Source organism: Mustelus asterias, chromosome 3 (genome assembly GCF_964213995.1).
Source record: "Mustelus asterias chromosome 3, sMusAst1.hap1.1, whole genome shotgun sequence".
In the NCBI taxonomy this organism is placed as follows: Eukaryota; Metazoa; Chordata; class Chondrichthyes; order Carcharhiniformes; family Triakidae; genus Mustelus; species Mustelus asterias.
The window spans coordinates 133240294-133260738 of NC_135803.1; the positions used below are offsets into that span (position 1 = coordinate 133240294).

The window sequence follows — 20445 nt, forward strand, 5'->3', positions numbered from 1 at the left end:
GGAGGTGCCGATTGGAGCTGCAGGGTTTTGGGCGTGTTAAGCCCCACCCACAGGCTTCTGCAGTGTGATTCGGAATTGCTGATATTTTTGCTGCAAAGTGCATATAGGGAAACCTGAGGACGGGTCTAAAAGTCGGATCTGAAACACTCCCAGTTTCAAATCCGCCCAGCACTTCGAATCAAAATGGTTAAATAGGGCCCTGAGTGTCTTGAAATTCGGAGATGAAGTTTTTCCTGGTAGGAATTCCACATCTGGTATAAGTCACAATGGTGGAAAACGTAAATTATTCTGAATGCCATTTGAAAAAAAGATCAACATCTTGTCAATAGTTTTATAGGCTTTACCAGGCACAGGTTGCTACCACAACTAATTAATATTGACAGCAGGTAATGAATTGTTTATTTTAATATTTTATTGGATTAGTAATTACAGTGCAATCAGAGATGTTAGTCTGCTGTAAACTGCTTTGAAAATAAATATCTCTCTTTCTAAGTTGAGGGTAATTATAATTTTTCTCTCATGGGGAGGGGGGAAGCGGATGAGAATTTTTAAAAAACATAGCAAATGGTGGTATAAAATAATTCAGATGTAGACTTGAGCCTAACATCTCCAGTTTTATGCTATGGTCAGAACCCAGAACATAGCCTTTTCCCTAAATATGATACCTGACATTTCTAAAACCCAAATTTTCTAAAATCTTCTCCATTTTGATATTTTCTGCTTGAATTTTAGGCAAATGACATAAATGCTATTGTTAGTTGGAACAATATTTTCCATGGACATTATTTATTTATCTCAGATGTAGGATTGAATCAGAAAATGTGTCAGTTAGAATTTGAGTCATTTAATTAGATACCATTCTTATAAATCATTGTTGCATTCAGTTTTTCAACACCATTTCTAATGCCAGATTCCCACTTCTCACTGACAAATGAATGGGTGGCCAACGATTGGAAATTGGGAGAGACACCTCAGGAACATATATGATTCACAAGGCCCTTCGGTGAAGCAGCAGTAGCTGACCTACCCGAAACAGGGAATGAGGCTGCTTAAGTACGTGAATCGCAATTCTACGCTGGCCAAAGTTACAGGACTCTAACTTTCAGTTTAGGAATTGTGCCCTATTGTTTCGGACGTAGAGTAGCTTAAGCAGCAGCTTTTAAAGGGACTATTGATGATTATTCAAAAGTCAGTCCAGAAAATAATTATTTTGGTGAGGGGCAGGAGTGCTACTGAGGAAAAAAATGATTCTGCTGCTGGTCTACTTGAGGACCCCTTGGGATTGTTTAGACTGTAAACCCCTCACCCCAACCATAAACCCAAATGGAGCAGTGTGTGATTGAGACAATTCTCATCCTCTAACAACCAGAAAGCTGCAGCACAGTGTTTAGTTTGCCTGAGACTTGTTAACGAGGCGTGGGCTTCAATGCCTGTGAGCTTTATGCTGGCACCAATGGGTAGATGGCTCAGTTGCTTCACTGTGCCTGTTTTAGGTGGCAATTCTGGTGGGTTTGGTGAATAAAACTCTTTCCATTTTCCACATGTATCATGGCAGAGCAGTAAGCTGAGTATCGGAAGAATATTCTTGAATAATCTCTCTTTAAACTTTAATCCCCCTTTATTTAAAAACATTGTTCACAATTACTTCCTCAAGCCCACCCTTTGTTTCTCCCGTGGTATTCTTTTCCTCCTTCAGCACCGAGCAACAACTAATCCTCTTGGATTTCAATTTCCATCTCAACTCTTTTTGACCCTTCTCCTCTGGTTTCAGTATGCCACTGACTTCCCTATATACCTCTTCCAAGCCATCTCAAATTACTTCCTTGTATTCTCCATAATTCTTTGTGCACCTCCCCAGTCCTGCCAAGTCACTCAGAGTTACACTCTCGGGCTGCCAAGATGTCAAAACTTTGGCTTCCATTCTTCATGGTAGTTCTGTAGCTGCTTTTTGCTCAACCATTCCCTGAACTTCCACACCTGATGCCTATGTTTTCATTAAAATGTTTACTCCGTCCAATCCTGTTCACTCTTCTCCATCCATCTCCCCAAAAAGTGTGAGGAGCATTGGACTTTGTTATTATCGGGACTATCCATTCAGTCGCTTCTGTTATTTGCTCTCTTTTTCTTGACCACCATGCATTCTCCCTGCTGCATAGGCCCTGATTCCATGCATTTCTTTAGTCCCTCTCTTACTCCTCCTCATGCCATCAGTCGTTCAGTGCTGGGAGTAATTAGGATTTATATCATTAGGTGTGGATGGTGGAGAAACAGTTACTTTGTTCTTATCTTCACAGAAGTAGATACAGAAAATCTCCCTGAAATACAAAGTGACCATGGGACATGTGAGACTGAGGAACTAAAAGTAATTAGTCAAGCGATATCTCTTCAAAAGTTAACTGGATTGAGGGTTGATAAATCTCTTGGACCAGAGGAGCTTCATCCCAAAGTGTTGAATGAGATGTCTGAAGAGATGGTGGATGCATTTGCAGCTACCTTTCAAAACTCTATAGCATACTGGGAGTTCTGTTTACTCCCCCCACAGACATCGCCGGCCTCCTGGTTGTCCCCCCCCCCCCCCCCCCCCCCCCACTTTCGATCGCTGGCACCATCATTAGCCCTCACCCCTGACACAGAGTCCGCCCTTTCCTCTCCTCCTACACATCTGACTCTGCCCTGCGAGACCCTGCCCCTTTGACACTGCCCTGTGCCTCATGGGCACTACCAGGGTGCCAGGCTGGCACTGCCATGGTGCCAGGCTGGCACTGCCAGGATCCCAGGCCGACACTGCTTGGGTCCCAGGCCGACACTGCCTGAATGCTATTGCCCAAGGGGCACTGGCCCCCCCGACCTCCTGGGGAGGCCTCAATGGCCTCCGGTCCCACTGGCGAGGCCATCATGTCTGGTCCCTGTTGCTGGAGACCAGCTGTGATCCCCGCTGGTGGGAACCTTCACCGGCAAGGTCGGAGAGCCAAATGAGCCTGGACAATTACGCCCGGAGCTGAATATTAAAATCAGCCTTGTGTCATTCCCCCGTGCGAGGCTGATTACATTAAAATAAAATAGCCCAGGAGTATCGTGACCTGCTGGATGCCGGGCAGGAATCAGATTTGTGGCCCCCTGCTTAAAATTGTGCCCAATGTACAGGATGACCTTTGTGTGTGTGTGTGTATTTTTATTCCTCCCTTTTGATTGAAACTTGCTTGAAAGCCTGTTTTGTGTCCCTTCTGAAAAGTCACAACACTCAAGGAGCTAAGTACGTCTTGTTGCGATCAGTCAAGAGGCAAAGAGGGGGAAATTATCCCACAGCTCTTCCCTGTCCATACTGGTCTCAGTGATCCTTGTGTTGTTTAGCTCATACCAAATAACCTAACTTATCTTGTCGATGCTGTATAACAGAATAAGCTAAATCACTTTATGTGAGTGAATCTGACCTCAATTCTATAGAGCAATGATTAAAAAGTTTTAATTTCTATCACTGAAGCAAATTCTTTGAAAATTGTATCTCTTCAAGCTTAATTCTCTTAAACATCAAGGTAAATATGGCCTTTTGCCCCGTGATAAAGATACAAATCCTGACTTGTAATTTACAATGGGACTACCTTTTACTCAGTAAGTATGGAGAACACCTGCCACTTGCGTCTTGCAATTTATTCGTAGACACTGCCATACCCCTCCTACCAATGTTGAGGATATGAAGTTCAGAACCAACATTTCCTGTTTGAATGACTGGTCATAGAATTGACACGAAAAATGCTGATTCTCTGCCAGTACAACTTTTCATTTGATTAGTTTGGGGGTAATATTTCCTGATATCCAATATGGACAAATCACATCCAAGGATTCATTTTCAAGTTTTAATACACGACTTGGAAACTGCTTTGGAACTCCTGCAGTTTTCCTATCCCTATCCTGTCTTGCTCTTCCTGCTTTTTCTTCTCCTTCCTTGCTCCCTGCAATCTCCCTGCCATTTGCTCTATCCCTCATTTTCTGAGCACCGCTCTGTGATCCTCCTCCATTTTCCATTTCCTCATCCTGCTTCCTTAGCCTTTCATTCTTCCTACCTCTCTTCCATTTTGTTTACCACCTTTCCCCCCCCCCCCCCCCCATCAGCATTCCCTCATCCTGCTCTCTTTCTATTTTATCTTTGAGCGCAGCTATAATTTTTACATTAAGAGGCTTTCCCTATTGTTGAATTTAATAGTAATTGTGGAGTCCATTTGACAGATTCATTCCCTATTTTATGGAAATTTCGGTTTTTGAAGTAGGATTTAGTGTCATGCATGCAATGTGCACATTCTAACGATGGGCTTGCTTTTCCTTGCATTTCAATTTCTAGCTATACCTAGAAAATGTAATGCACAGTCAGTAGTAACACATTTAAAATTACCATCCAGTCTTGTAGATAAATACAGAAAATATATAAACATTCTTGTGATTTGAATTGTGACCAAACTCATATTATCATGTCTTTATGTGCCATATAGCTGCATCTTCTTTGCTTGTATTTGGGTATTTCAACTTATCACTGCAGGTAAATTCAGCAACAGAGAGTTGGAATATTCATGGTTTGTATCATTTGCACTGTCCTTCCCTCTTTGTCAGGAAAAATACTTATTTTTTGGCAATTGGAATAAAAAGATTACGTTGGCCATTGACTGCTGTATACATAGGGAAGGTCATGAGAGAATATGTTCATTATTTGTACATGCAGTACAGCAAGTTTTTTTTAGAACCAGTACTAAGCTGAGTAATCCTCTGTTATTTGCTTAAGCACAATGCGTGCAATTTACAAGGAGAAATAATTAAGTTTGCTTCGTTTATTGATAGCAGAGGCTGTCATTTTATTGAACTGAATTAATTTCCTGTATTTGCCTGATGTGAATTAATTGTATTTTGCAACTTGGTGGCTGATTAATCTGTAAAAATTGTATAATGCCAGAAATAATGAAATTAAATGGATTGCAAACCATTTGCAATTTGATATTTCTCTCTTGTGCTATCTTTTTGTACATTTCTATTACAGTGCTGATTGGGAAGTTTAAATACAATTGCTTTTCCATCATTTGGAGAAATGAAATTCTAAATGGTGGTTGTTGCCATAGCTGCTGAAACCAATGTTTAACTCCCCACTTGATTAGCTTCTAATTATGGTGAAGTCTGAGTAAGTCCAGTTGTGACTCATGCCTTCAGCGAAGCTGTTCATATTTTAATGAAAGAAAATTCGGGTTTTGTCTCGAAGGTAAACTGGAAAACAGGAATTGTTAAGAGTATGGCAGAAACGCAAAAAGTTGTATTCTTAATTTTATTTAACCTTTCACATCTAACTGAGCTTTTACGCAAGGATGCTGTTGAGTGCTGTTGGAGGTCCTATATACATCCTTAATTGAGCACCTGATTCTCAAGTTGAATAATTTGCTCTTATTTAGTATTTTAATTTTCAACAGGGTGGGGGAGTGGTGTTGTTTTAATGTTGCTTGATTTTAATGAAAAAGGTTGAAGTGAGTGTTCAACACCAATTCTTAAGATTTACAAATTATGTGAATAACTTAGAAATGATGCAGTACTAATTAACTTTGTGCAATGTTGTTTACATGCATAGAGTGGAAAGCCTGTATAGTGCTAGCTTAAAGTGGGGTAATGCATGGATGAAAATTGCGCCAGAGTGCAGAAGTAATTTCTTTATAAATGTGTAAACGCTTCTGTATCAGTCTGTTCTTATCATGATCAGGCTGTTTGCTGTAGCTATTTCTTATGCACAGCTGAGCAGAGCACTTATAATTTTGAAAGGTCCCAAGGCACTGCAAGAGATTTTCCAAATAAAACTGGGAATTGTGCCGCATATGGAGGTGTCAGGAGGAGGTAAGGAGGTAAGCTTTAAACCGAAGAGAGAGACACAGAGATTAGGGAGGGAATTCCAGATGTGTAGTCAGAGGCTCATCTCAGGGTCAATATGACACCAAGCTTGCACATGGTCTGGACAATAGCCAGGGAGAGGGATGGAGTTGATGGCAAAAGAACAGAGTTTGCGGTGTGGACTGAAGACAATGGCTTCAGTCTTCCCAATATTTAGCTCGAAAAACATTCTGCCTATCCAGCATTGGATGTTGTACAGGCAGTGTTACAACTTGGAATCGGCCAAAAGGTGGTGGTGAGGTGAGTTGGGTGATAATGTATGTATTTGTAGAACCTGATGAATTTTCAGATGATCGCATTGAGGGGCAGAATGTGGATATGAAATAACAGGAGGACAAGGATAGATCCTTGGAGGATTCCAGAGATAATGGTGTGGGAGGGCGAGGCGAAGTCATTGCATGGAATTCTCTGCAATGACTGGATTGATAAGAATGGAACCAGATGAGGACAGTTCCATACTGTTGGATGAATGAGAGACATGGGAGGAGGATGGTGTGGTCAACTGCTAAAGCCTGTAGGCAGGCCAAGAAGGAAAGTTTACCATGGCAACAGTCAAATACTAATTTAAGATTTTGATAAAAACTGTTTTTCTCCTGTGCTGAGGCAGAAACACAATTTCATTTGGTGAACTTTGCAAGAGAGGAATGGTCTCTATTTGCAAGTCCTCGTATGTCTTAGTGGTGAGATTCGAGGAAGTGGGGAGAGAGATCCAAAGGAACCATGCCACCAGTATGTTGGATAGTGTGCAGTAACACACCTTTCTAATCTCTCTAAATCTGAATTTGAGTTCATTAAAGGAATTCTCTCTGTTTAGTTTGCTTGTTGTGAAACCTTTAAAAAAGCTCATAATCACAACTGTTTAGTTGAGATACAGTAAAGAACAAGTGAAGAGGGCATTCCACAGTGCACCGCCACACTGTCTTCATGTTATTGCAATCACACAGTTCTTCTTTGAGGCTTTCCCTTGCCTGCTAAAGTTCTGTAATTACAAAGCTGAAAAAATAATGTCTTGAAAGCTTCTAGCTTATCAAAGGAGGCTTTAGGACAATCAACATCCAACCAGCAGCTCTGAAAAATCTGCTCACCTGTTGATAGCAGTGACCAATTGCACCAGAGCAGTTGAGAAAATTGCAACATCCTAAACCTATCAACAACATTCTCAATAAAACAACACACAACATTCTAAAAAGAGAGTCAATTCACTCTATCTCCCAATATTAACGGGTCCTTTAAAAAATCTACTCTGGGATCTGATTCCACATCTTTAGGAAAAACAGATTGGTTCTTCTATACCATACCGATGTACCAAGTTTTCATTGAAATCCAACCATTGAGATATATTATTTACAAAGTGACTAACGAGCAAAAACTTTTCCTCCTCGCAACTCCAGGGTAAATCTAATAGTTTCCACCATTTTCTTGTTGTATTTTTAATCTTTATCCAAAAAAAATTGAATCTCCCATAAAAACATAATATTTAAAGAGGGTTTTGGTTTTGGTTGGCCTTGGTGTTGAGTTTGTTTCTGGACCTTAGTTTTTCTATGGTTCTTCTCACTGTTATGTTTATTACTGTTTAGAGTTCATTTCCCACCTGCATCACCATGCATTTTTCCTGCAACTGAATGTGGGTGAGGTTAATTGGGAGAAGGAACTTAATACATTGGTTGCAGTCCGAGGAAATGAGGTTGAAAATAAACCAGAATTTGAGCTTGGTCAGGACTGATTGTCACCAGTGAGGGGGTGGTAAGGGTGAAATGGTATTTTGTTGAATGCACAATGAGTTATAGGGAGGGTTTGAATTTTGAATTGAGATCAGAGGACATGGAACGACAATCTTTTTAAAAAATAAATCTTCTTCCCAAAAGATGCATGTCACTGGCAAGGCCATTTTTAAAAGTATTCATTCGTAGGTTGGCGGCCAGCATTTATTTTCCATCCCTAATTGCCCTTGAGAAAATGGTGGTCAGCTGCCTTCTTGAACCACTACAGTTTGTGTGGTGAAGGGACCCTCCCCACAGCGCTGTTAAGTCGGAGTTTCGGGATGTTGAACCAGTAACTATGAACAATATAATTCCATATCAAGGTGGTGTGTGACTTGAAGGGGAGCTTGTAGGCTGTAGTAGTCCCACATGCCTGCTTAGATCACTTAGATTGCAGCTTCACAGTCCCCTGTAGAAAAAGCTCTGCTCTGTTTTAAATTTGTTGCATTTAATTTATAGGTATGTCTACTTCTTCTTGATCTTTATCCTTCTTGAAACCACTCGTGTCTCTATCTGCTCTCACATCCCTTGATAATTGTGAACACCTCTATTAATTTGCCTTTTTGCTGGAAGTAGAAAAATATAGGTTGGTGGCATTCATGAAACATCAATAATATGTTAAAATTAATTAACAACATAAAGGTGCTCAGATAGCATGGGAGAAAGCAAGGAAGAATTTTAGAAGAAAAACAGTGCTCTGAGACATCCAGCAATCAGAACTTGAAATTGTGTACAAACACAAAGCTATTCTTTAAAACCCATATTCACGTTATAAGGTAGAGGGCGTGATGACATTTATATAATTGAAAGTTCTATTATTGTGCCATCTATAAGAGCAAAACCATTGCACCCTTTTATCATGAGATTTGGTGCAGGCTGACGTAGACGTTTCGATGTAACCTGATATTTTTAATACAATGCAACGTATTATTTTCTCATTTAGATCCAGTCCAGGTACACACACCAGTTCAGTAGGTTAACTTTACCCTAGTCTGCTGCAAACTGAAAAAATTCAGTGGATTGACTGATCCTTGTTCGATTGAGATTTCAAATATTTGAATTCTGAATTTTTCACCTAATTATTCATTCTTACTCGGTAAGCTTTCACAGCTGTGCTGCTCCTGAAGTATTCTACAAACTGCTGTAGTTTCAAGATTTGGAGAAGAGGGCTGTACTGTGTTGCTCAAAACAGAAGTCTGCCACAAGTTTCTTTAAAGAGCATATTATTTTAGTCCATTTCTGAGTCATCTTTAATTTCTGTGAGCACTTATGTTGTTAATGAGACTTTGTATCAAATTCTTTGCAAAATGAAACTGCTGCTAGTACTATTCCTGGCACCAATGTTTCTCATAGGATTCCTTTAACACGTACTTACAGTGAGAAAGCAGGCAGGTTTGGCCGCACAGAAACTGATTTATACCAGTTTGCGTACATTTATCTCTGAAGATATCAATGCACCTCATTTCAGATAACAATTAGTGAATACAAAAGCTGGTCTTCGGAAAGGAAACTGTCACAGCAGACGGACAGCATAAGTTGACATGGAAGATAAGAGGTGTGAATGCTTGACCTTTGCCAATAACTGTAATTTGTAATAACTGCTAATTTGAGTGACATTCCAAGAAATAAGGGATGTCAGAATGATGATCCACCAATGTTTCCAGATTGGCTGTACCTTTCAAGATGCTACATCTTTGGCACACTTCCCTGGCAATGGTTGTAGGTACCAGTCTTCATGGCTCTGAGTCACCAGAAAGGATAGTCTTGTTTGCAGCTATACAATCAGCATAATGCTGGTGTATCTTGTTATGATGTTTAGCTGCAGCTGTAGCTCCAACTCCACCTCCTTGCAGGTCTGCTGCAGTGGTGGCCATGGCAACGTTCTGTGGAATGGTTCACAGGGTCACTCTACTTGCAGGCACTTTACGCAGCACCAGTTCCACTTCAGGCACAAAATGGGGGCTTGGGTCTGGTCAGCTCCATCATTTGGCTGCAGATTTATGTTTGTACATTGAATTTCCTTTACTCATATTTCATAGAATCCCTACGGTACAGAAGGAGGCCATTCAGCCCATCGAGTCTGCACCGACTCTCCATCAGAGCAATTTCCCAGGTCCCCCCCCCCCCCCCCCCCCCCATAACCGTGCTGCTCACATTTTTTTTGTGTCTTCCTTCAACCTTGGCAAAGCCTTTAATGCGCTGGCTCAGTTTTTAGTTTCCTGTTGCTGGTATGTTCCCGTCATGTTAAAGTTATGTATAATTACATAAATGACTGACCTCAGAGAGTTTAGTGCTAACTAGTACATTCTCATACCGATGAGAATTGTAGTAGTTTTTAATCATATGGGATGGAATTGAGTCAGTAATGTAATTGGACACATAGATTCTAAGCAGTTCATAAAGTTGTAAACTCTTCTGGCTGTGGTTTTTCCAGAATCTGGACCAATGTCATACAATGCATCTCCAACCATGTAAATGTTACAATGACATTTGTCAGCAAGCATAGTGGAAAAAGCATTAGACTGGGCTTGAAATCCACTCCTGTATGGTGAATGGTTAGTAGTGTCAGGATTTCTTTCAGCTAATACTTAGTTGAAATGAATAATGTGTTAGATTTTCAGAGCAACAGCAAGATACACCATCATAAGCATGGCGTGCCATCAACTGAGAACTTCTACGAGTGAGGATATCTGGAGGTGCAATGCAGTGTACTGTAGAATCATAGGATCCCTACAGTGCGGAAGGAGGCCATTCGGCCCATCGAATCTGCACCGACCACAATCCCACACAGGCTCTATTCCTGTACCCTCACATACTTACCCTGCTAATCCCCCTGACACTAGGGTGAATTTCGCATGGCCAATCAACTTAACTCATACATCTTTGGACTGTGGGAGGCACCCGGAGGAAACCCACACAGACATGGGGAAAATGTTCAATCTCCAGACAGATAGTGACCCAAAGTCAGGATTGAACCCAGGTCCCTGGCGCTGTGAGACAGCAGTGCTAACCACTGTGCTACCATGCCACCCTGTTTTCTGTATCCAATTTGTTCTTTCACTTTTATTTCTAGGATTTGTTAAATAGAGAAGAAGCCAAAACTATCCTGATGCACTTTTATTGGGCTTGGACATCATGGTTAAGAGATCCTGACTCTAAGTAAAAGTTATCATTTTCATGCAAGTTTACAGGGTGGATTTGCTGTGCTGAGATATTCGCACAACAATGTCAGGGCCCTTCTCATTCTTCAAGCTAAGTTATCTTCCTCATGTTATGCTCTGAATGTCCTTCCCTACTGTCACCTGATCTGGTAAATAGATTAGTGCTTCTCTTTTGGTTGATTAAATATATTCACTTTATTTTTAGCGTAGTTGCAGTCACTGTGTGATGCATAATGTCACTTCCGTGGGTGGAAGTAATTGGATGGTTCGTGTGCAGGAAGGAAGATTATACAAATGTAACATCAGCCATGTTTCAGGTACCAATGTGCAGACAATTCTCATTCAATTCGGTGCATTGTGAATTCAATTCAAATTAAACTTCGATGTAAACTGCTCTCAATTTGGGCTCATGAGTTGTGCATCTCTACTATGATGCTTTGCGTTCATTTCATGATTCAACAAAGGACATGCCTTAAGATATTTTACAGGGGGGAAGAAAGTGAGCAAATAAACTGGGCGACACGGTAGCACAGTGGTTAGCACTGCTGCTTCACAGCTCCAGGGTCCCGGGTTCGATTCCCGGCTCGGGTCACTGTCTGTGTGGAGTTTGCACATTCTCCTCGTGTCTGTGTGGGTTTCCTCCGGGTGCTCCGGTTTCCTCCCACAGTGCAAAGATGTGCGGGTTAGGTTGATTGGCCAAGTTAAAAATTGCCCCTTAGTGTCCTGAGATGCGTAGGTTAGAGGGATTAGTGGGTAAATATGTGGGGGTAGGGTCTGGGTGGGATTGTGGTTGGTGCAGACTCGATGGGCCGAATGGCCTCCTTCTGCACTGTAGGGTTTCTATGATGATTTCTATGATGATGAAAATGATGTTGAACTATGGCAGGATAGGGTGTATTTTGAGAGTAATTTTGGAAATTCAACAGAGAAGTGGTAAAGTTGAAGGGATTAAGGCGAAAATTTGAGATGGTAGAATTTCACCAAAGGTTGGTGGGTTTGAGGGGTGAGGGGTGGTAGCTTGGTCGGATGCACAGAAAGTCAGAGTTGCAGAACCGAAAGGAATGGGAAGGAATATAGACCTGGAGAGGGTTGTAGAACATAGGGTGGGTATGTTTGTTGCAGGAGCTGAAAATGGAATAAGTATTTTAAATCTAATACATAGGGGGACAGAGTGCTCATGTATATTAGAGAGGACTGGATTGAGACTGCAGGATAGTTACAGGTGACTGAATTTTGTGTAAGTTAGGGTTCATGGAGTGTAAGCATGCAAAGCTGGCAAGAAGATGCTTACAATAATTAATTGACTAGAGGTGGCAGAAGTATGGCAAGACATTCAGGAATATTTTGGCAAGTAGTTGCTGTTTTTGAATGTTTAACACAACTATCTTGCATGCTTGATTGCCCAGTGTGCCATTTGCGCCATTCTTTGTATTTACATTTATTATTAGGTCACCATTTCTGATCGTGTTTTTCAAATATTATCCCCTAATTGTCTTGAGCTACTAAACAGGATCAGGCACAAATATGTTTTGCCTCCTTTACCAGGGTAACAATTCAATTTTTCCATTAGTGACCCTCGTGGTTTGTTTAAACAAGTCTTGGCAATTTTGTGCTGCAGGCCCATTTTCTGAAAACAGCTCAGTTAAGTTGTAGAAATCTCATGGTAGTGTTAAAAGGAATCACACCTGGTGTCACACCTCTTGGCAATTTTTTTCCTCTGTGTTTTGCACCTGGGGAGTGAATACTTCCTGGCCGGAACAAGCAAGGTGATTTGCCCAATAATGTAGCAATTGTGGCAAAGGCTGTCTGTTAAATGATCATATGCTTAACTCTCAATGAAAATACACACATTTTTCAAAGTTTCCATCCATAAAGATAGGTAATGGAACAGAATTTTCTGATTCAATGAATATATAATGGAAAAAGTGATGGCAAAACGTAAATAGGAAGTCAAGTGAGTCAGGAAGCCCGTGCAGATATAATAAATTATAGACATGTTGTATTTCAACAGATACTGTCATGGCTACAAGAATTTCCTTACATCCTGAACTGCCTTACTCTTCATTAGAACACAGGAGGTATATTATAACTTCAGAAAAAGGTAAACTAAATTTAAAAGAATGTTTCAATACACTAGTTTAGCCATTTTGGTACTGAACTAATAACTGAGAGGCAGAGAGTTCAAATCTTACAATTGCCAGTTGTCAAATCATTTTATCAATCATCAGTTATTCAGTTTTGGGATACCCATTTTTCCTTATTCATGGACTTTCTGTATAGTCTGTTTAACAATTTAAAATTAAATTTGGTTTAAATTTTAATGGAGACACAACACAGTTGTGATGCTAGCGAAGAACAGGTTTTTAAAAATTAGTTTGAGGGATGTGAGCATTGCTGGCTGGGCCAGCAATTATTGCCCAATCCAAATTGCCCTCCATTTCAGAAGGCATTTGGGCGTTAACCACATAGCTGTGCATCTGGGGTCACATGTAGGCCCAGACCAGGTAAGGTTGGCAGATTTCCTTCCCTAAGGGACAAGTGAATGTCCCAGGAGATAATTTTACATTTGCTAGCTCATTTAGACCAATTAGCACTGTCCTTTGTTTAATCAATATGAATTCTGTACTTTGGAGTGAAATATGCTGAAAACAAACTCAAAGATAAGGGATGAGGAAAATCCACCAACGATAAGGATGATATATTTACCTTAGCAGAGCAGTTAAAAACCAGAACATAGGTTCAAAGTAATTGGTAGAAGGATTAAAGGGAAGATGAGAAAACTTTATTCCCTCCCCCCAGAGAGTGGTCAGGACCTAGAATACGCTACCTGAAAGGGTGGCAGAGGCAGAAACTAACCATATTTATAATGTAATTTGGATATCTCCTTGTGGAGCAATGAACTGAAGGAAAATGGACTGAGTGCAGGTGGAGGCAGGTGCAGGTGGAGGCAGGCATGCTGACATCGTTTAAGACTAACCTGGATAGTCACATGAGCAGCCTGGGAATGGAGGGATACAAACGACTGGTCTAGTTGGACCAAGGAGCGGCACAGGCTTGGAGGGCCGAAGGGCCTGTTTCCTGTGCTGTACTGTTCTTTGTTCTTTGTTGATAGGATTAGAGTAGCTCTTTATCGACTGGCACGGACACGATGTGCTGAATGACTTCCTTCTGAATCAGAAATTTTCTGTGAAGTAGTTTATTATTCGTATTAAGACCATAAGAAATAGGAACAGGAGTAGGTTGTTAAGAACATAAGAACATAAGAAATAGGAGCAGGAGTAGGCCATCTGGCCCTTCGAGCCTGCCCCACCATTCAACAAGATCATGGCTGATCTGAAGTGAATCAGTTCCACTTACCCGCCTGCTCCCCATATCCCCTAATTCCCTTATCGATTAGAAAACTATCTACCCGTGATTTAAACATATTCAACGAGGAAGCCTCCACCACTTCAATGGGCAGAGAATTCCAAAGATTCACTACCCTCTGAGAGAAGAAGTTCCCCCTCAACTCTGTTCTGAACCGGCCCCCCCTTATTTTGAGGCTGTGCCCTCTAGTTCTGGTTTCCCTTCTAAGTGGAAAGAATCTCTCCACCTCTACCCTATCCAGCCCCTTCATTATCTTATATGTCTTGGCCCCTTGAGTCTGCGCCATCAATAAATAGGATCATGGCTGATCTGTCATTCCATATGTCCACTTTACTGCCCTTTCCCCATAACCCTTGATTGCCTTAGTAATCAAAAATCTATCTATCTTAGCCTTAAATACACACAAGGACTTTGCCCCCACAGCTCTCTGGCAAGGAGTTCCAGAGACACTCAACCCTTTGAGAGAAGAAATTCCTCCTAATCTCAATCTTAAATTGGCATCCCTTAATTCTGAGACTATGCTCTCTGGTCCTAGACTCTCCATGAGAGGAAACATCCTCTTAGCATTTACCCTGCCAAGCCCCTTAAGAATCCTTTAATGAGATCACCTCTCATTCTTCTAAATTCCAATGAGTATAGTCCCCAACCTCTTTCACCTTTTCTCATAACAGATTCCCACCAAAACGGGGATCATCCTAGTGAACCTTGTCTGAACTGCCTCCAATGAAATGATGGCTGGAATTTTCCAGGCGTTCACGCCCCGTGCTGCCGGAAACGAGGGCGGAGAATTTGACGCCTAGCCAAATCTCCATTCACTGGACCAGAGAATCCTGCTGGCATGAATGGCTGGGAAATTCCGATAAATATATTTCCTTAAATAAGGGGACCAACAGATGTTGTCTCACTGGTAACTTGTACAGTTCATAGAATCCCGACAATGCAGAAAGGGGCCATTCGGCCCATCAAGCCTGCACTGGCAACATTGCTGCAAGACTTCTCTACTCTTATACTCCAACCCTCTTGTAATAAGAGCCAACATCCCATTAGCCCTCCACATTACCTGCTGTACCTGTGTGCTAGCTTTCTGTGATTCGTACACAAACACCCCTAAGTCCCTTTGTGTTGCAGCTTTTGGCAGTTTTTCTCCCATTTAAATAATACTGCTCTTTTGTTCTCCCTTCCAAAATTAACAGCTACACATTTTCCCACATTATACTTTATTTGCCAACTTTTTGCCACTTCCTTCAAATATCTCTTTGTAAACTGTTTGTATCCCCCTCGCAACTGCCTTTCCACCTATTTTTGTGACATCTGCAAATTTGACTACAGTACATTCGCTTCCTTCCTCCAATTCAGTTGAAGTCCCAGTAGTGATATAATATTCTACATTTGTGTAGTAGTCAGAATACACAATGGACCTGAGAATGCCAATTAATTTTACTTCACATGCTACATTGATACACAGAAGCGTAAAGCTTCTGGGCATGGTATGAATTAGCTGCAAAATTTACCAATTGGAGTGCTATAGATATTGACTCATAGGAGAATGATAACTTTCCCAAGCTGTCACAATACATAGCATGCTGCAGCTATAGGCTAACATAATTGGCTTTGCAGTTTGTTACTATGGAAACCCCTTAGCCTCTCCTAAAGGAGAGTCTATCAGAGAGTATCATCAGATTGTAGTGCAACTTCAGCAGTATGATTTGTTGCTTTTATGCTATTGCTATTCAGTACTGGCAGTTTCAGATCTTGAGTATTTCAAGCACATCACCATGCAGGGATCTTCTAGAAGGCATTCAGCAGTGGAGTATTTGAGCAGTTTCATTCAGAGTCAGAGTCGCTCTGCTTCTGATACCTTGGTCAGAGTTTTGCAGAGACGTCGGAGCTCAGCCATAGAGATGCTTTCGTCTTCAACTCACCGGGTTATGGTTGCTGTTTCCTCAGTCGGTGTTGAAGAGGCCAAAACCGGTCTATCACCAGGAAAAAGTAAATGCTTCTCTGTGATGCTGTGATTTCAGCTTTCAATATAATAGATGTCTGCATGATTTCAAACTGCAATATTTTTAGATTTTTGATTTATGCTTTGTTTCAAAAATGTTCATTTGGAGCATAATCCAATGTTGTAGCATATTTTTATAGAATGTGTGGAAGAATGATGTGGATGTTGCTAAAACTACATTTTATTTTTAAACCAAATTGGCAGCTGTAAATTACTGGACATGCATGTAAATTGTACCTCAGTACACAAACATATCGTAAACATTAATAATAAAAGGAAGATCAAGCTTTGCCTACTTGAGTTGATAACGGGAATTTTACTGGACAGGTAGTTGTGGGAAACATTAGCTTGATTTTCTGATCTGCATTCCTGCTCAGTAAGACTCTACATTTGGGGTGTGATTTTGTAAAATTATTGTAGAATCCTAGAATTCCTACAGTGCAGAAGAGGCCATTCGGCCCATCAAGTCTGCACTGACCGTCTGAAAGAGCACCCTAACTAGGCCCAATCCCCTACCCTAATCCTGTAACCCCATGCATTGATCAAGGCCAATCCACCAAACCTGCATATCTTTATTACTGATTTTTTAAAATTGTATTTTTAGAAGTTGATTATTTACTTCATCTATTAAAAGAAGTCTTGTAAAACTGTCGTTTGGTATTCTGAGATTTTTATCTGTCACTTAATGTGCATTGATCACAAGAAAATAAATGTTTCAGACTCTGCTGTTTTCACAGCATGAGTGCAAGAATATGCATTAAATTAATTCATTTTAATGGCATACATTATTTTGCAGTTTTCGAATTTGCCTGGTTGTCTCTGCTTTTTTTATTTCAGGCAATATGAGACGTCCAACAGCCAAGTATACCAAAGTTGGAGAACGCCTGCGACATGTTATCCCTGGTCATATGCAATGCTCAATGACATGTGGTGGTCGTGCGTGCAAGTATGAAAATCCATCCCGATGGAGTGAAGAGGAACAAGCTCTTAAAGGCTTATACTCCTCATGGTATTGTTTATTGACTGTTTAATTTTTAAAGATCAATTTAAAAACTGATGCATGACTAGTTGCTTATATTCCAATCTACATAGTTTACTGGCTTATATTCCAATCTACATAGTTTACTGGCTTAGATTCCAGTCTATATAGTTTACTGGCTTAAAGGATGGGAACTTTTTCTGCAGTTATCAAGTAAAGGATAATAACACATTGTTGTTCACTTTATTTGAAACAGGATTCATGACAAAAGTAATTTCCTGTTTTAAAAAATAATTGGAAGTACTTTTTCATATAATTTGGTAGTCGAGCATTTCAACATACTATATTTTGTAAAATTTATATATTTAAAAAAAGCCAATTAATGTTGAAAAGTCACCCTAAAAATATATAGAACTTTAAGTCTGGTTAAAGATACCTTTCCGATCAAAAATCCATTTCCTTTGTTTCTATTTCCTTTATTTCACTGATGGAGATTAATAATGAACCCATTGTATATGGATAGTTCAAAAATTAACATACATCTAAATTACAAATGTTTGTAATTTAAATCTAGGTTTCTTCTGTATTATTTTTGTTAAGATCATTTGAAATGTCATTTTTGAATTTTTCCTGATGAGTGTGTGACAAAAAGCTTCGGCAACATGTTAGTCTTTTCAAGTCCTGGACTACCAAGTGACTCTTTGGGCCCGATTTGACCAAAAACAGGCGCGAAATCGCGGTAAAGTCGGGCGTCGGGCCTTTAACGTGATCTGCACCCAAATCCGAGCAGATCGCGGCTTTACTGACACCCGATTCGGGTGCGGGTCCGGTCCGCACCTGAATTGGGCGGTCCAACGAGTTAAATGCATTAGCATGCATTTAAATCGACTTAATGAACCGCGCGCCCAACTCTACCGCCAAATCCCACTTTACCGTCTTCTGGTCCGTTCTGGATCCGTGCTGTAAGCAACCTGCAGAATAAAAATCCGAAGCGGATTTCTATTCTGCAGTGGAAGCTCCGAAGCCCATCCTCTTCAACCATCCTTTGCAGACACCCACCCGCCCCCCCCACCGGATCAGACCCCCCTGGGAAGCAGGCCCCCCCGGCAGATCCCCCACCCCCACCTGGGATCGGACCCCCCTGGGAGGCAGGCCCCCCTTGGCAGAGCACACCCCCAACCTACCTCGATCGCTGGTCTCCCTCCACCATCCTTCCGACCTGCAGTCCTTCGAGAGTCTGCAGCACCTTCCGGGCCTTCCGCTGGCATCTGTTGGAGGAGGGGGACGGGCTCAGAAGGATCTCTGGTTGGGGCGGGGCGGATGGACTTGGGAGAATCTTGCAAACTGAAAATAATGTAGCATCTTCTTTGTGCTGCCTAATTATCTATGGGAAAGTTAATTAAACTACAGTGTCCTAGTGAGCAATTAGTGACCTGTATAATACATTTGTGATCTGTAACTGGATTGTTGATGTCCCTGTAGCCATGAGCCAGGTGCTCAAATGTTCAGAGTCATGTGGTGAACTTGGAAGAATTGTCCCCGGGGTGGAACTTGGTTGGAAGTAAGATTCAAGGAGATTACTAAATCTGGGAAATCAACCATAGTGAAAAGAAGTTTGTATTGGCAACTCTTCTCTCACATTCCATGGCAGATGTGCCCCTACTTATGAATGTGACTTGCATGGACAATGTTGGGTGCAGCTAATCTGCCTCTGGAGCAGCCTTGGATCCTTTCATCTTGTTTTCATCTGAACATTGCACAGAATTAGAGGAATTCCCTTTGGAAGATAATGTCAAAATTGTAATCGCAGGAACTAAAAACCTGACAGTCAAAAATTTGGGAAAATATTTCAAAATATATATCCCCCATCCATATTTTGAAATATTTTCCCAAATTTTTGACTGTCAGGTTTTTAGTTCCTGCGATTATAATTTTGGCTACAGGGACATCAACAATCTATTTACAGGTCACAAATGTATTATACAGGTCACTAATTGCTCACTGGGACACTGTAGTTTAATTACCTTTCCCATAGATAATTGGGCAGCACAAAGAAGATGCTACATTATTTTCAGTTTGCAAGATTCTCCCAAGTCCATCCTCCCCTGCTCTCTGCTGTTTTTTTCTTTCGTGCACAGGCGCGCTGGTTCAGATTTTTTTTTGAACTGCGCATGCGCAGTTCAGAGTTCCGATCGTTCTGGCAGCGCTAAGCCCCGCCCACTGCGTGGATCGGACTGGAGCTGGCAAAAAGCGTATGGGCACGCTGCAAAGAGGATTCCGGGCTCGGATCTGCATTGCGCCCGGATCTGGCCCTTAGATTCCAAATGGTAAAATCGGGCCCTTTGTATGCACCTCAAAAGGCAAACAAAGGAAATTGATTCCTTTTTTCTTGGCTTACAGCAAGTGGAATTTTCTTTATAATTTCAAGGACAGCCATCAGGGGATTGAATATCAAGGGACCAAATTTATTTTTGTTACATGTTCCACCTAAAAAGTCTAACAATGTTTTAAGACATGAATGTTCCACATTCTTTAAAAATAATCTTGCAACTTTCCCTGTTATTTACACTTGTTCCTGTACCTGCCTGTTCAAAATATTTTTGTCCACAAAGTTGTTGGAAGGGCAAGTTGGGAACAGCCATGCAAGCGGAACAGCACATCTAGAAATGTAATGAATGACAGGACCAAAAGGGTTCTCCTTAACCATTAGGATTAACCATGAGGAACAATTGAGAAGGAGGGTGAATTAGAATAGGTAAATTCAATGCAAAATCAGGTAAAGAGGGAAAGAAAACTTGGATTAAGACAGCAAGAAAAAGAGAGACCAAGGGGAAGTGAGAATAATAATTACAAAATATAAAATTTGATTCTTTATAAGTTCCCAAAATAATTAATTACATAAAAGAATGAGACCCCACACTGTTGTTCACTTTTTAGTGGAGTGAGGTTGATTGGCTGTTTGTAACAATTATCACATTGTCACAAAGATACTTACACTGGACCTAACTTACTGTGACGAGTCTACTGGATGATTAAGAACAAGGATCAGGAATAACCCCACAAACCTGTGGGACCATTCAGTGAAATCATGGATGATTTGTATCCGAATTCTATTCACCTGATTTGATGGAAAAATTACTAATTGAGTTAGCATTTATGTTTCTTGCGGGAGAGAGTTCCACAATTCCACCATCCTTTGTGTGAACATGTGTTACCTATCTTCTTTCCTGAATGACAGGACTTTATTTTAAAGTTATGTTCCCA

The 20445-nt window shown here is 40.9% G+C and overlaps 1 protein-coding gene across 8 annotated transcripts in view; it reads left to right on the forward strand.

Moving 5' to 3' along the window:
* Window positions 1-20445, forward strand: part of ptpdc1a (protein tyrosine phosphatase domain containing 1a) — a 128121-nt gene that overhangs the window by 51807 nt on the left and 55869 nt on the right. For 2 of the 8 annotated variants that reach the window (XM_078209653.1, XM_078209658.1), the window contains exons 1-3: window positions 11052-11151; window positions 15935-16189; window positions 17040-17211. In XM_078209653.1, coding sequence (XP_078065779.1) covers window positions 11061-11151; window positions 15935-16189; window positions 17040-17211 — 518 coding nt within the window. In that variant the 5' untranslated portion in view covers window positions 11052-11060. Of the gene's footprint in view, window positions 1-11051; window positions 11152-12845; window positions 12936-15934; window positions 16190-17039; window positions 17212-20445 lie in introns of those variants that run through there. The other 6 variants (XM_078209654.1, XM_078209655.1, XM_078209659.1 and 3 more) reach the window with 6 other exon arrangements.